At 46.8% G+C, this 17,417-nt stretch overlaps 1 protein-coding gene across 2 annotated transcripts in view; it reads left to right on the forward strand.

The window, feature by feature from the left end:
- The window catches only part of SEL1L3 (SEL1L family member 3), a 234,388-nt gene that overhangs the window by 82,221 nt on the left and 134,750 nt on the right, over positions 1 to 17,417 (forward strand). Inside the window, exon 1 of one of the 2 annotated variants that reach the window (XM_049886394.1) lies at positions 8,238 to 8,445. The exons of the other annotated variant lie outside the window; for it this stretch is intronic. Within the exon in view, the coding sequence (XP_049742351.1) occupies positions 8,278 to 8,445 (168 nt within the window). The 5' untranslated portion in view covers positions 8,238 to 8,277. Of the gene's footprint in view, positions 1 to 8,237; positions 8,446 to 17,417 lie in introns of those variants that run through there. 2 annotated transcript variants of the gene reach the window in all.

The following is a 17,417-nucleotide window of genomic DNA, read 5'->3' on the forward strand; positions in this document are numbered from 1 at the left end:
CATTTCGGAGCCTGCCGGAGCTACAGACCGAGTGATGTGGGGACCTGCAGCATACCCATAAAAATACACGGAAAGGCTCTCAGGTGACACAAGGACTTCTGTGACCTCTTTTACTACAACTTCTCCAAGCCAGGGCTCTGTGGCCCAGAGGAGCCCTCAGGGTCAGAGACTTAAGGCTCATGAAACAGGGTTTGGGGACGAGGATATGAGACTGACTGGCCTCTGGTGTAATGTTTCGTGGAAGGAAGAAAGAGGAGGTCACTGGTAAATATGGAAGATATGAAACTAGGGAACAAAGACAGGAAATGGATTTACAAAGGTAATGTCTGGGGGTGGGGGTCAAAAGAAAGATAGAAATATCGAACATGAAAAATAGCCTGTAGGATTTAGCTAGATCCCAAAAGTCATCGATGGCAGGGAAAAAAAAAAAAAGCCTTGATTTTCCTTTGGGATGGAGAGTGTGTGGCTTGATGGCAATCTTTTCTCCTATTTTTGTTTTCTTCTATTTTAATGTAAAAGGCAAGTGTAACAGTTCACATGTCTTCATTCTGAATACCTGAAATTGCAGAAAGGAAGTGGAGGGATGGGAAAGGGGAGAAGGCTTCAGGACTCCTGAGTGTGCAGATAGTTATGTTCTAATAGAAAGAAGGAGTCCCTGGGTGATGCAGATGCTTAATGCGTTCCACTGCTAACCAAAAGGTTGGAAGTTTGAGTCCATCCAGGGGGACCTTGGAAGAAAGCCCTGGCAATCTACTCCTGAAAAATCAGCCACTGAAAACCCTATGGAACACAATTCTTCTCTGACTTGGAGTCAGAGAAGAGTTGAAGTTGGCGTTGACTCCATGAAGACAACTGGTGTGATAGGAGGAAGACTGGGAGACAATACTGAACAAAAAACAAATGAACAAAAGAAGGGAGGGATGGAGGGAGGAAAAGAGGGAATGAAGGAAAGAGGGAGAGAAAGAAAGACAAAATAAAAGAGGAAGATGAGAGATTCAATTTAAATCAGTGAACACAACCAAGAACATTCTATGTACAAGATGCGGAGCGGGGAGAGTACACAGAGACGATCAAGAAACAACCCTTGTGTCCTGTTGCTATTACTGAAGGTTTTGATCAGGACCCAATAGACGGATCCTGGAGGAAAGGAGGAAAAATGTGGAACAGAAAGTCAAATTCTTATGGAAGCCAGATTTACTGTATCCATTGAGAGACTGGTCTGGGGGAACCCCAGAATCTATTGTCCTGAGATAACCTTTAAACCTTGAACCAAAACTATCCCATGAAGTCATCTTTAAAGTAAAAAAACAGTTTAGCTCAATTAATAAAGAATGTCAGCCTTGCACATTGTACATTTTTAAATAATTGTATGCGATCAAATTGATGAGAGTAACTCTAAAGCACAGATGAGAACTTTAAGAGGTGGCATTTCAAGAGGTGGCATATGATCAGGAACCGATAGTACTGAGGGAAGAAGTCCAAGCTGCTCTGAAGGCATTGGCAAAAAACAAGGCTCCAGGAATTGATGGAATATCAATTGAGATGTTTCAACAAACAGATGCAGTGCTGGAGGTGCTCACTCGTCTATGCCAAGAAATATGGAAGACAGCTTCCTGGCCAACTGACTGGAATCGATCCATATTTATGCCTATTCCCAAGAAAGGTGATCCAACCGAATGTGGAAATTATAGAACAATATCATTAATATCATATGCAAGCAAAATTCTGCTGAAGATCACTCAAAAACGGCTGCAGCAGCATATTGACAGGGAACTGCCAGAAATTCAGGCCGGTTTCAGAAGAGGACGTGGAACCAGGGATATCAGTGCTGATGTCAGATGGATCCTGGCTGAAAGCAGAGAATACCAGAAGGGTGTTTACCTGTGTTTTATTGACGATGCAAAGGCATTCAACTGTGTGGATCATGTCAAATTATGGATAACATTGCAAAGAATGGGAATTCCAGAACACTTAATTGTGCTCATGAGGAACCTTTACATAGATCAAGAGGCAGTTTTTGGGACAGAACAAGGGGATACTGATTGGTTTAAAGTCAGGAAAGGTGTGTGTCAGTGTTGTATCTTTTCACCATACCTGTTCAATCTGTATGCTGAGCAAATAATCCGAGAAGCTGGACTATATGAAGAATGGGCATCAGGATTGGAGGAAGACTCATTAACAACCTGCATTATGAGGATGAAACAACCTTGCTTGCTGAAAGGGAAGAGGACTTGAAGCACTTACTAATGAAGATCAAAGACCACAGCCTTCAGTATGGATTGCACCTCAACATAAAGAAAACAAAAATCCTCACAACTGGACCAATGAGCAACATCATGATAAACGGAGAAAAGATTGAAGTTATCAAGGATTTCATTTTACTTGGATCCATCCACAATCAACAGGCATGGAAGCAGCAGTCAAGAAATCAAAAGACACATTGCATTGGGTAAATCTGCTGCAAAGGACCTCTTTAAAGTGTTGAAGAGCAAAGATGTCACCTTGAAGACTAAGGTGCGCCTGACCCAAACCATGGTATTTCCAATCGCATCATATGCATGTGAAAGCTGGACAATGAATAAGGAAGACCGAAGAAGAATTGATGCCTTTGAATTGTGGTGGTGGCAAAGAATGTTGAATATACCATAGACTGCCAAAGAACGAACAAATCTGTCTTGGAAGAAGTACAGCCAGAATGCTCCTTAGAAGCAAGGATGGTGAGACTGTGTCTTACATACTTTGGACATGGTGTCAGGAGGTGTCAGTCCCTGGAGAAGGACATCATGCTTGGCAGAGTACAGGGTCAACAGAAAAGAGGAAGACCCTCAACAAGGTAGATTGACACAGTGGCTGCAGCAATGAGCTCAAGCATAACAATGATTATAAGGATGGCTCAGGACCGGGCAGTGTTTTGTTCTGTTGTGCATGGGGTCGCTATGAGTCGGAACCAACTCGATGACACCTAACAACAACAATGTGATCAAATTGACAAAAGTAACTCTAAAGCACGGATAAGAACTTTAAGGGGTGCAGAGAGTAAAATTCAACGGTGGTAAAACAAAATGGGTAGAGATAGTGAGAATGCTGACACAATGGGAAGAACATAACCAATGGCATTGACCTGTACATGCAGAAATTGTTGAATGTGTGTTTGTTTTGTTGTGCATATTTTTACTGAAAATAGAAATTAAAAGAGAGAGAGAAGCAGCCCTTGGTTTCAAAGAGATTACAGTCTACCTGAGTTGGAGAACAGGTCAACCAGTCAATCACAGCATAAGGGAATTGCCATGTAGGACTGCAGGCAATGCTCAGTGGGGGCACAGAGAAAGGAGCAATTGAGTTTTGATCCTGAGGTCAAAACTCCCTACAGTGGGTGACATTTGCCTGGGCCTGGCCAACAATATAGGAGGGGGTGAGTGGAAGGAGCCTTTCCTCTCTCCTGTGTGATGCTCTGCCCCAGCCACCTGGTTACCCAGAGGTCAGTTTTCTTTCTAGAGTCACGTTCTGTCACCCTAGAAGTCCTTAGTGTCTAGAAAGGTAGTTTCCAAGCACCTGTGTGAATGGTGTCAGTCCAAAGATCAGTTTCCACTGGCCCAGAGCAAAGTGAGACAAATAAGGACAAGTTGAGGATTTCTCATAAGCAAAGCATATTCAGTTTAAAGGATTCTCTTTTATTATGACGTTAGGTCCTTTCTAATTGTCTGGTGGTAAATATGCCCCATCTTAACAAAATGATGTTGACAGTAACCAGTTGTAGTTGAGTCGATTCCAACTCATGGCGACCCCATGGGTGTCAGACTAGAACTGTGCTCCATAGGGTTTTCAGTGGCTGATTTTCTAGAAGAGGATTGTCAAGCCTTTCTTCCAAGGTGCCTCTGGATAGACTCAACTGCCTATCTTTTTGGTTAGCAGCTGAGTGTGTTGACCATTTGCATCACATAGGGATTCCAATGTTGATAGTAGATTGTGTATTTTGGGATTGTTTGTTTTTGTTTGTTTGTTTTGTTTTAAGTGCTTTTACTTGGCCAGTTAATAGCTGGTCAAGTGCATTGGTCCCTGAGGCTTTACCGATCTCAAACCATTTCAGAGTCTGAGAACTATTGGCCTGCAGTGCCCACTAAGGTGGTATGTTAAGCGAAGGTTCTGCCTTCCTTCTCCAGCCCCTTCCTCTCAAAGTCTTTGGATGTTCCTCCCACTGGTTTGCTGACTTGGGTTTTGATAAGTGTATCCACCATCTTCCACCAAAACTCTTGCCTTTGCCCTTTTCAGTGCTGAGGTGTGGAGCCGTTCTCCGCTCATGTCTTCTTAGTGGGGATGTGATAAATGAACTCAGATGAAGGAAATAAAGAGTGACACCAGATTAATGTAGTCTCCACAGGGGCCTTTGCATTTTAATGGAGTACTAAACCCGAATTCAAACCATGGAACTGTAATGGCGGAACTTCAAACCTTTCCCCACGGGTCATTGGCAAAGAATGATAATTTTGAGTAAGGGGCCTTCCTCTGAAATCAGACCACACCCTTCATTTTATGGACAAAAGCTGATTTTGTCTCCTGGACCAAAACATTGCACTCCACTGTGAAAAGAAATCCTGACCGTCTGTTCCTCTGGCCTTCCGCTACCCTGGGCCACAGAGCAAACTGTACATCTTTTGTAGAGGACAAGCCACATTGCGTTTGGCCAATTTTCTGCACATCCACCTGCCTCTCCTGGAAATAGGTGGCCCCACCCACCTCTAGATTCTTGGGGCCTGGGGTGGGTCTCACATATAGTAGGAGCAAAATGGAAAATGGATAAGTGAGTGATTGGATAACCAAAAAAACAAAAAAATAAAGCCTGTGCCCTTGAGTCAATTCCAATTCATGGTGGCTCCATGAGTTACAGAGTAGAGCTGCTCCATAGTGCTTTCTTGACTAAATCTTTAAGGAATCAGATTGCCAGGCCTTTCTTCTGTGGCATTGCTGGGTGGGTTCAAGCCATTAATCTTTGGATTAGGAATTGAGTGCAAACCATTTGGGCCACCCAGATGCCCTATGAGCATTTGGATATACCAGGTAAAATTGCCCAGTTGCCTATGGAGTACCTCGGTATTGACTGTACTTTGGTAAACGCAAACCTGTAGATCTCACACAACTTTGGAAACTCCAATTCCATGAATCCTGATTACAAACAACCAAAGGGAACCATCTGGATTCCTGCAGACCAACTGAGAGCCTGTGTGCAATGAAGAGGAGATAAACCCCAGAGAAAGAAAGACCCAGGGAGACACAGGTGGAAACCACAGAACTATTGTGACACCTTTGGAAGTCCCACTCTCCTGAACTAGCCAACAATTTTCCTTCCATATACACTGTAGGGTCGCTATGAGTTGTAATCGACTCGACGGCAGTGGGTTTGGTTTTTTTTTTTGGTTTATACACTAAAAAGTAGTCTACTTTGACCTGACAGGAAATATGTGAACATTATCTGGGACAATGCCACCATATCTTTTGTCTCCTCAGACACGTGGTAGAATAAGTGGCTTTCCACATCACACAGGAGAATTTTGTTTTAAGTGCTTTGTTTCTGTGGAAGTGGAACAGAGGCAGCGGGGAGATCTGTCAAACCAAGAAACCTCAAAATGCTTTAATGTCAAAGCAGCCGGATGAGAGAGGAACATTTTCCTGTAGCCAGCGATTATCGAAGTGGGGTCTCTGATCAGCAGCATCAGCATCACCTGGGAATTTATTACCAGTAAACCAGTTGCCATGGAACCCACCCAGATGCATGGGGACCCCATATGTGTCAGAATAGAACTGTGCTCTATACGGTTTTTAATGGCGGGATTTTCAGAAGTAGATCGTCAGTCCTTTCTTCCTAGGTGCCTCTGGGTGAACTCAAACCTTCCACCTTTGGGTTAGCAGCTGAGTGTGTTAATTGTTTACACCACCCAGGGACTCCAGGAAGCTGTTAGGAAGGCAAATTCTTAGGTGTCGCCCTGAACCAAACCAGTTGTTCTGGTGTCTACTCCAACTCATGGTGACCCTGTGTGCTTCAGAGTGTAACTGCACTCCATAGGATTTTCATAGCTGTAACCTTTTGTGAGGATGCTGAAGTATTCGGCAGTGTTTAGTTCTGTTGTACACAGGGTCACAGTGAGTCAGAACCTACTCAATGGCACCTAACAACAACAATAACCTTTTGGAAAGAGCCCTGGTAGTGCAGTCGTTAGGAGCTTGGCTGCTAACCAAAAGGTCTGCGGTTTGAATCTTCTAGCCGCTCCTTGGAAACCCTATGAGGCAGTTCTACTCTGTCCTGTAGGGTTGCTCTGAGTCAAAACTGACTTGACAGCAACAGGTTTGAGTTTTTTTTGGGGGGGGGTAACCTTTTGGAAGCAGGTTGCCGGGCCTTTCTTCCAAGGCACCTCTTGGTAGATTTCAACACCCAAACTTCTAGTTAGTGGCCGAGTGCTTAACCATTTGCATCACTCAGGACTCCAAGCCTCAGCCAGAACTCACCGAATCAGAAATTCTGGGGTTGAGGCCCAGCAATGTGTTTAACCAGCCCTCTAGGTAATGCTGGTGGGCATTCAAATGTGAGAACCATCTGCACAAGGTATTTTCTGGCAGTGAGTGAACTGGGTCCAGGGGCCTGATGATTGGCCACAGCCGTTAGGTGACCTAAAAAAAAGTAAGGTGACTCAGCCCAGGAGCAGGCATGCCTGGTGTGGCCAGACCTGTCCTGAAATGCTGAGGGCATGTCTGGGCACAAGGCATCCCCAAGTCAGTCTAACTAACCTTGCCTCCCATTCTGCCTCTCCCTGACTCGACTCCTGTTGTGACTTGACCTCCATTGGTGGCACCTCCACAGGGAAAAGGCTGTGTCCTCTCCGCCTCCCAATCTACTATTAGTTCCAATCTGCACAAATCCACCAGTGCCAAGGGACGCTTGTGCAAACTTTCTAAAATGGGTTAACTGTTTCAGATCTGCAACGGCAGGGCTCAGCAGTTGACAAGTCGTTAGACAGCCCTGCGCTTCCCAGGGTGACAGGAGCTGGCGGACAGCTGGGGGTCCAGTCGCCCAGAGCCTCTCGCCCAGGCGGCAGAACCCGGATCAGCGAGCAGCCAGTCCCAACCTGCGTTCCCAAGGCCAGAGATGTGCCTGGATTTCTTAAAAAGCTGTTTGTGCACTTCAAGGTCTTCACCCCTTTCATTTGGGGCTTGAGTGCAATTGTACTGGCCTAATTAATTCATTTTCTTTTCAGTCCAAAGTGGAAGCTAGAGCACAGGGATGCAAATCAAATACAAACCCGCTCTGGGCTCCAACACTCTGGGCAATTAAAACAAAGAGCGCGGCGGCAGAGACAGCGGCCCCGCACAAAACCCTCGGGAAACATCGAGAACGTGGCACAAACCAGCCGGCAGGGTGGGGCGCGGGCAAGGCAGAAAACGTGCCAGCAGGGCGGTGACCCCACCCCTGCAGGTGGCCAGGTGGAGGTGGCCAGGGGTCAAAATCCATCCTGGTGAACTCGCAGCTGGGCTCCTGCGTGGTATAACTCCAGGGGGCACCACTCGCCCTGAGTTCTGCGGGAATAGCACCCCCGCCAAAAATAAACAAAAACAAAACAAAAAACCCATTGCACGGGCGGGAACTGGGCTGTGCGAAAGGCAAAAAGGGTGGGTGAGAGAGGGAGGCTGCGGGTGGGAGGATAAGGGGAGAGGGGAGAAGGTTGGGGAGAAAAAGAACATGGAGAAAGTAGACAAAAGAGGAGGGTAGGAAGGGAGAGGGGAGAGTGGAGAAGAAGGGAGAGGAAAAAAGGGAAACGGAGGCGAGGAGCCGGCCCCGCGGCGAGGTCGAGCGCGGAAGGGGGCGGAGGAGGGAAGGAAAGAAAGGGAAGGAGGCGCGCCGGGAGAGGAGCGGACCCGGCAGGGGGCGGCGGCCGGGTGGGGGGGGTGGGACCCGGTCGATTCCCACCAGCGTGGACGCCGGCTGTCCGGAGGGGTGGCAGCCTGGAGTCTGAGGGAGCGGCCGGGAGGCGAGCTGGGCGGAGGGGGTGGGGGCTAGGGAGGGAGGGAACCGGGACTGGGAGGCGGGGAGGAGCCGGCGCTCCGCTGGGGCTGCGGGGGCGGTGACGGTGGGAGCGGCAGTGGCGGCGGCGGGTCCGGCGGCGGCGGTGGCAGGTGGCCCCGCGCGCGGCGGCCGGCCCGGCCGGGGGCGGGCGGGAAGGTGGCGCCTCGGGCGGGGGCCGGTCCCTGCACCAGGTGACCTGTTCCGGCCCGGATCCGGGCGGCCTGGCCATGCAGCGGCGCGGCGCGGGGCTCGGGTGGCCACGGCAGCAGCAGCAGCAGCTCCCCCCGCCGCCCGAGGTCGCCCCCCAAGCCGCATCTATGGCCCCCCCGAGCGGCCGCGGTCCCCAGGGCCTCGGCGGTCGCCCTGCCTGCGCGCTGCTCCTGCTCTGCTACCTGGTGAGCGCCGACCCTGCCCAGGTCCTTCCCTCTGCGCGGGGCGCCGGGGATGCGGGTGGGGGCGGCCAGGGACCCCAGCCACGCCGGGCGGGAAGCAGCTGCTAGTTTTCCCTCTTCCTCGCCGCTGCGCCCCTGGCGCTCCCGGCACCTAGGATGGGTACCCGGAGCGCCGAGAAGGGCGCGTGGACCGGACTTGCCGCGCTGCGCTCTCAATGGTGTCCCCTCCTCTGCTTCCCAGATTGGCTTCAGCCTGGGGCCAGGCTCCCCTCCAGCCCCTTCCTCTCTCCTACTCCACCGGAGAGCCTAGATACCCAGCGCTCCCTCCCCGCCCCGCCGGCACGGCTCTCAGCCCCCTCCCCATCCCTCCCGGGCTTCCCTCCCAGTCTTCTCTCAGCTCCTTTCTTTCCCTTGCCCAACTTCGTCGCTTTCTCTCGGTGCCAGCCTCCAGGCTCGATTTCTGCTTTTAGTTTTCACCGGGTTCTCACGGCTCGGACCGTTTACTGCCAACGCACCCTGCCATGAGCCTCGTATTTCCTGCGCTCTTCAACTCCTTCTTGGTCACTCCAACCAAGTTGAGGATGCCAGAAAGAAATCTAGTTCTTTGTAACACGCTTGCCGCCGGAGCGGTGACTTTAGCTGCGTCTTTTACATTGCCGTTTCAGAGAACACGTTTGGCTTCGGCACGCCAGTTTACAATTTGCACACTTCTTGGTTTCTCTTTTGGTCATCAAGGAAAATGGTAGTAACCTCTTTTCCAAAACCTACTCATTTTAAAGACGAGTGTAATTGAGACCCTCAGAACAAGGTGGGGAAATATTTTGCAATTCCTTTGATGGTTTGCTTTCTTCTGTTTTGAATTCTCCTAAACAATAGTACCTTTGCGGAAGGTGACATCCTTCTTTGCACAGCCTACCTTATGTTCCAGGATCCTGCAGAAACCTTGGGTTATCTCACCATATATTACTGTAAATAAATGAAATGGAAAATGCTGAATCATGAAACTGATGTAATAGGAAATGCACAGAATGCTAAAAAAAAAAAAAATGAGCATTGTCATTGTCCAGAGTTCTTTTCATTTATGTGGCATTGTCATTTATTGGGAGTCTTTCCTCTTAGAAGCTAAAAACTGCTTAGGAGATACTGGCAGACATCAGACTTTGATTCTGAAGAAATTTGCCACCCAGACCAAGTTTCTTTTAACGCTCTTTATGCCTCGGGTATTTCATCTCTTGAAGTAAGAGGGTGTAACAAGGCAAATTGTAATTCTGCCTTTTCATCTACCTGTTGAACGATCCATGCTTTTTTCTTGCATTTGAGAATCACCCAATACTAAATTTTGTGGTCAGGTTTACTTCATATTTTCTTAAGAAGTTGTCAGTTAACATGAGTGATTTGTTTTTATCTGAGAGATATTATTATTTAATATTTATGCCACGGGGTTATAGCACACAGGCTTATGAATAAAACTGCCATAACAAATGACAGGGTTTCAGGTTAAACAGGTGATCCCCATCCACAAGGCGCTGGTTACCCACAGAGGATCCAGAAAGTTTCACGTAGAAACCCCCAGACCTGGCAAGAAGTGACTGCTTCTTGACACTCTTGAGAAATCAGAGTAACCAAAAGAAATCCTGAAGGTCTAAGTGGACCGCAGTGAACAAAGAGACAGATGGTGGCGTGAGTGTAAAAGTTGTGTATGGACCAAGGGGGATTTAAGAGAATAGATCAAGGAGAGGGGAAAAATGGTGCTCTGGATAGAGAGGAGTGAGATAGGAAGTGGGGAAGGAGGGCTCTGAAAAGAATGAGTATAGAAAAGGCTGTGATGTGGAAAATAACTAGAGCATGGATGAATGTCTTGGCAGAGAGGGAAGGGATGGATTTTGGAAATATCATGAAGAGGGAAATGTCAGTGCTTCCTGCCTATGTGTGCTTTCCTCAGATGGGCTTCAGATACGCTACTGGAAAAGAGGTACTTTGATGTACAAGAAAGCTATTTTGCAACGGAATGAGAAGGTTTGCAAACCCAGGGAGACCCTTTGTTCTGATGCCTAGCCATTTGCTGGGGATTTTGTACTAGGGGTGGACTCTAGAGCAGGGTTGGGCTGGGAATGGTTCTTCCTGGGCAGTCAGAAGTATTCATTGTGCATCTAGTATGTACCATCTGAGATACTTCTGAAAGGCAAGCCTTCTTGGCCTTGGAGAAGCTCAGTGTGAGAGTTGGAGAGGATGTGAACACCTTCATGAAATGCATGACAAATGTAAAAACAATAGAGAAAAAGTGCATTGCATTTGTGTACATTGTGCCCAATCAAGGAGTACTTCCTGGAGGAAGTGATTGGCCAGGGAGCTGGGGGTGGGCAGCCTAGGCAGGATCTTGGGAATATATAGACACTAAACCAGTACCAAACCAAACCCATTGCTGTCGAGTCGATTCTGACTCATAGTGACCCTATAGGACAAGGAGTAACTGGTAGATTTGAACTGCTGACCTTTTGGTTAGCAGCTGAGCTGTTAACCACTATGCCACCGGGCTCTAGAGGGAGAAAAAACCCAAAAAACCTCATAGTGACCATATAGGACAGAGTACAACTGCCCTGAAGGGTTTCAAGGAGCGGCTGCTGGATTCAAACTGCCAACCTTTTGGTTAGCAGCCAAATGCTTAACCACTTTGCTGCCAGGGCCCCAGAGGGAAAAAGCCACCCCATAATTTGGAAGCTTGGAATAATAGTAATACCAATAACATGAATTTTGCTAAGTAGTTGATATGCATTATCCAATTTTAACCCTATCAATAATGCTATGAGGTACAGAGCTATTAGGATTCCCATTCAGATGAGGTAAACTAAGGCTCAGAGACGTTAAACAAGTCACTCCAGAAAACACAGCTACTACAAGGTTGAAATCCAAGTCTGTCTATGTCAGGGCCCCAGCTCTTAGCCATGCCAGCTTCTTACCTTCTGGATTTTGCTGCTTCTAACCCATTCCCCTCATGCATAAACGTATGGACCATTAGCAAAGCTCTAGCAATTAGCAGCTACTGTGCAACTGGCCAGGATGTGAGGTCATGTCTAAAGTAACCTAAAATACATAAAGCAGGAAGCATGGGCCACAGAATAGAAGCAGGATATTGAGACAGAGAGAGAGAGAGTAAAAACAGAACTATTTTGCCACTCATGATGGAGAGGTAAAGGGTTGGGTCTTTATATAGGCTCGTAGTCCAGAGATAGCTTGTGGGGCTTAGCATTTGAGTTTGTATGAATATGTGTCTAAGTGTACAGCGAGTCTGGCTTGAAATGCATTCCAAAGCCAAATTCTCCACGATTTGGGGACTATTTACTGTTTTATGTTATCCCCACTTTGCCTGTTCACAAGGACTAGAGGTAGAGTGGTTTTCTGAACAGATGTCTTTAAACTCCTGCTCTCAAGGGGAGCATAAACCCTTGGAGCCAGGGTCCTGAGGAGATGGATACCTTCATTTTCCACCGGCTGGGACAGAGTAACCTTCAGTATCAGCCCAAGAAGAATACTGTGACTGTAGCTAGGATACTGCCAAAGCATGAATAATTGTGATGAGGCCTGAAAGATAAGTCACGGAATGACGCCAAGCAGATTTCTGAAAAGATGATCCCTGGTTCCAGCAGCTGCCAGAAAATTCTGAAGTCACCAAAGGTCAAGATGCATAGAGCCTCCTCAAAGAGGGTAAGGACCTTGAAAGCAAAGGGAAAGGAAACCTCTTCTACTGAGGTCACTGGTGCTGAGCAGTCTTGCCCTGCCCAACAGACCCCTTGCCATATTTTTACACCGTTAACTCTTATCTTCCTCAAACTTGGCCAGAACCAGCCTGAAGCTGCCCCAGCCCCATCTGTAACAAAGGCACTTCTAGAAGGCAATCGTGTCCATTCCCAGCTGTGGTCTCAAATGTATACCTTTTTTTTTAAATGAGAAAATAGATCTCAAAATGGCCAAAATTGATGTCAGCTGTAGAGCTGAAATATTCAGAGTGAACATTTTCACTTGTTAGGAAAAGAGGACAAAGAAACGAGAGGACATTACCAGCACAGATGTATGTAGGGACAATTAGCAACCTATGGCTGTGATAGAATTTGTCCAGAATTCTCTGTGAGTGGTCACAAACCATTGGTTATCCATCTAAGATACCCCTTAAGCCCTTACTATGGACTAACACAGGATTTACGATGATCAAAAGAAGGCATAATGCACTGCTGTCCAGTCAGTTCTGACTCATAGTGACCCTGTAGGACAGATGGAACCGCCCCATAGAATTTCCAAAGCTGTAATCTTTATGAGAGCAGACTGCCACATCTTTCTCCCACAGAGCGGCTGGTGGATTTGAACCCCAGCCTTTTGGTTAGCAGCCGAGGGCTTAACCACTGTGCACCAGGACTCCTCAAAAGAAAGCTTAAAAAAAAAAAAGAAAGCATAGGGACCATCAATTATCCAGGCTGGTGGAAGAATGCTTATGGGTATTTGAAATACAGAGATAATCCCCAAAGTTCACATCAACCAATAGCTTCTGCATCTGCCTTGACCAATGTTTTTGAAATCTCTGAAGAGATGGGTTGCCTTTTGCCTTCTATTTCATCTGGCTGCTTGTTGGTGAATGTGTAGGAGCCACGGAATGGCTCAAAGGAAGCGGCCAGAGGGAAAGTAGGGAGGAAGAAATAAAGAACCCAGGCAATTCACTGAGAAGATGCATACACATGGGTAGACCATAAATGGCCGAAAGTGAATTCATTTACCCTGTTTATTGGCTTGTTGCATTCCCTTGAGAAAGGAAGTGAGGGGCAGGAGGGCTGTGCAGCATGTGGGGAATTGCTGAGGAGATACAGCTTTGGTGGCCCCTACTTGTCTCCCATCCTCACCTGAAGAAGAGCTTAACAGCACTGGAAGGTTGGCTCAGTGCGGTGAACGTCCTCCTATTCTCCCCAAAACCGAGGCATGCTGGCATGGTGGAGTATTCAAGATGAAAGTGAGGGAAGTCCTGAGATTCCCTCACCTTTAGCCAGAAAGCGATGACAAGTATAGAGGAAAGGAAATGAGTTCCTTTAAAGAAGGATCACAGATATTGAAAGATCTAGCCAGAAAGTGGGAGCCCTGGTGGTGCAGTAGTTAAGACACTTGGCTGCTAACCGAAAGTTCAGTGGTTTGAACCCACCAGCCACTCTTCAGGCATAAGATGTGGCAGTCCACTTCTGTAAAGATTACAGCCTTGGAAACCCTACGAGGGAGTTCTACTCTGTCCTATAGGTTCGCTATGAGTCTTCAAAACACCCCGTGGCACACAACAACAACAGCCAAAAAAGTGGTGACCATTTTGCGTGTTTGTGGAAGGCAAGAGGCACTCCATTTCTGACTTTGGAGCTTGATGCTGCGTGTTTTAATTTTGGTTCTCCTTTTTTAGTAGCTGGTTGACCTTGGGCAAATTACTTACCCTCTCTGAATCCATTCCATTTCCTCCTCTGTAAAACTGGAACCCTTCCATCTCCCAGATCTGTTGTGAAGATGAGGTGAAGTGAGATGAAATACTACTTACAGCATCTGTCTCAACACCTGGCATACAGTAGGTCCTGAACTTCACCTTGGTTATCCTAATATGATTTGAGTTAGAAAGAAACAGCATAATAAATAGTATCGAAGGGAAGACGTCCTGCACAACTGGGACTCTTTTTTTCTTTTTCAATTGTGCTTTAAGTGAAAGTTTACAGCTCAAGTTACTTTCCCATACAGAAATGTATACACACATGGTTATGTGACTCTCGTTGCACAACTGGGAGTCTTAATTGTTACCGTCATCGTGTTTCTCTAGCCAGTGCTCAGGTTGGAGAATGCATGCTGGTTCACTGAAAGGTGTTCGCAAGCCACATCTTGATTTTGAAATCCATATTGACATCATTGCCCATTCGGCTTAATTGCATGTTTTGTTGACATAAACAGAATTTTGTTTATATTTCGTCAGAAGAAATAGGAAACGTAGGCCTTTTAAACCAACGCAGTTACCTTTTTGACTTAGGGAAAGTTCAACCCAGCCAGTTTGGAGAGACAGCATGAATGAGCCAAAGTTTTTTTAGGTGATTGCAGTGCTTAAGAGCTTGGCTGCTAACCAAAGGGTCGGCGGTTCGAATCTACCAGCTGCTTCTTGGAAACTCTATTGGGCAGTTCTACTCTGCCCTGTAGGGTCACTGTGAGTCGAAATCGACTCTATAGCAATGGTTTTGGTTTTTTTTTTTTTTGGATGGAGTGGAAGTGGCAGGAATGAGAACAACAGACACTCAGTTATCGCTTTTGTACCAGATAAAAGGTCCATGGGGAGCACAAACGGTTTGCGCTCGTCTATTAACCTAAAGGTTGGCAGTTCAAACCCACCCAGCGATGCCACAGAAGAAAAGCCTGGCAGTCCACTTCTGTGAAGCTTACAGCCAGGAAAACCCTATGGAGCAGCTCTGCTCTGTAACACATGGGGTCACCTTGAGCTGGAATCAGACACAGCCACATACACGTGTAGGCGTAAATGAACTTCCCAAAGCAAAACATGATTTTTAGATTTGTCGATCTCTCTGTTCTTTCTTTAAATAACAAGTGGACCATGTACAGCAAAGAGCCAAGGTTTCTGAGCCCTCCTCATACTGATAAGACTTTGGAACAAGGGAGGGTTATTTGAATAGTTTCTTCGTATTGATTTTGGTTAAAGGAATCAAACGCAGTCATCCTAAAAGAAGTTCGGTCGGTATTGATAGTTTTTTTTTTCCATCTAGAAGATTCATAAATCTGTTTCTTGATTCCCAGGCTGTAGTTAGTGCATTTAGTGCTCTCATTTAGGATTTTCTATCACGAACACAGATTAACTGCCGATTTCATTTTTTTGTTTGTTTTAAATTACAGTACATACACAATTACAGTACACAGTTACAGTACATACACAATGATAGTACATAGACAATTACAGTACATACACGATTACAATACACAATCATAGCACATACACAATTATAGTACATAGACAATTACAGTACATACATAATTACACAAAGAGAAAGGAATCTGTTTTGTGACTGTGTGTAACATACGTACAATGTGACTTTGACTAGGTCTTCTTGTTGTGAGCTGCCGTTGAGTAGGCCCTGATGCAACTCTGCCTGGTCTTGCACCAGGATCGGTTGTGGATTGGACTGTTGTGGCCCACAGGGTTTTCATTGGTTGGGTTTTGGATGTAGATTGCCTGGCCTTTCTTCCTAGTCTGTCTTAGTCTGGAAACTCTGCTGAAACCTGTTCAGCATCATAGCAACACACAAGCCTCCGCTGACAGATGGGTGGTGGTGCGCATGAGATACATTGACCAGGAATAGAACCCGAGTGTCCCACATGGGAAGGGAGGATTCCACCACTGAACCAGCTCTATTTCTATAACATATGTAGTGGGGTAGTGGTGATTCAGGCCAACTTTTTGTATGAGCAGATGTTTGAGGGCCCAGGCATCTTTCAGAGCCGGGCTCTGTTGTGTGCAAAGCCAGTCAGTACCTCCCACAGTGGCTTGCATCTATGTGGCTGCCAAAATGGCATACTTTGAGGGGCAGAGAAATGCCACCAACATCCCCAAAGTCTTGCTTCCTGGCCTGCTGCAGTGCTTTTAAGGTATTATCTCCACAAAGTTGGCATAGAAATGCAGATACGTGGCATCACTGCTGTGTTTTTTCATTATCACATTAGCATGGATGAACTGGCCAGGTGAATAGGAGTCCTGCAGGGGTTGGAGACAATTGTATTCTGGGTGTGGAGAAATGGAAACATTCCAAAATGTAGGGGAGGTATGTTGTCTAAAAGATCTGGAGAGACTTGAGTGCTGGGAGAAGTCCACCCCAAATGGGGAAGGTGGGAGCCAGGGTGACACCTTCCCTGGCTTCACAGTCTCCCAGGTCAGCTCTAACCTCCAGGGCCTGAACGAGGTGCTCAAGGATAGGGACTCTTCAGAAGGAGTTCATGAGGCTGGATGGAATGGAGAAGTGGTGAGCCCTCCCGAGAGAACTTTTGAATGGAAGGAAAGGGTGATGGACCTCAAGATTAGGCCAAGTCCAGTGGTTTACATGCAGGTTCCCCCAAGGCTGTGGAGCAGTAATGGGGGCGGGGGGACCACCTAGGCACCTGGCAGAAATGCCCATACCCAGTACTTTATTTCAGCAAGGAACATTTACTAAAAACCTACTATGTGCGAAAGCCTATCTTAGAAACTAGAGATACAACAGTGAGTAAAACATAGACTCTGACCTTGTTATTGTTAAACAAAGGAACGTTGGGGTGAGTTTTAGCTTGAGTTAATGCACCTTGGCCTGTGCAAATGCCTATGAAGGCTGGACACGTGTCACGCCCATGGCTGAAACTCTTCAAGGTAATTGCCTTATTTTCCTGGCAGGGAACAGCTCATAACCACACACATGACTTGAGCCAGGAAATCAGCTTCAGCTTAATCAATATTTAGACGATGATGTGTTGCTAATCAGTGTTGGTTTTGTACATAACAGAGGTAGCTATAATTTGTAGTGTAGCAGCTGCCCATTGGGCCTGCTCCAATCCTCAAGATGCCAGCTTCCTACAGTGCATAGGTGCCCATAAGACTGCAGACTGTAATGCCTTTTTTGAGGTATTTAGATCATTCTCAAGGAACCCTGGTGGCATGCTGGTTAAGCATGTGGCTACTAACTGAAAGGTCAGTGGTTTGAACCTACCAGTTGCTCTTCTGGAGAAAGATGTGGCAGTCTGCTTCTGTAAAGACTACAGCCTTGGAAACCCCGTGGGACAGTTCTACTCTGTCCTATGACGTCACTATGAGTTGGAATCGACTCGATGGCAATGGGCTAGACCATTCTCCAACCAACCACATGCTGCCATTTCAAGGCCCTCTTTTCATTGCATTAAGAAAACATTGCCCTCCTCCTTGAAGTTGCTCTTTTCTTGTACAT

Source organism: Elephas maximus, chromosome 5 (assembly GCF_024166365.1).
Source record: "Elephas maximus indicus isolate mEleMax1 chromosome 5, mEleMax1 primary haplotype, whole genome shotgun sequence".
NCBI classification, from domain to species: Eukaryota; Metazoa; Chordata; class Mammalia; order Proboscidea; family Elephantidae; genus Elephas; species Elephas maximus.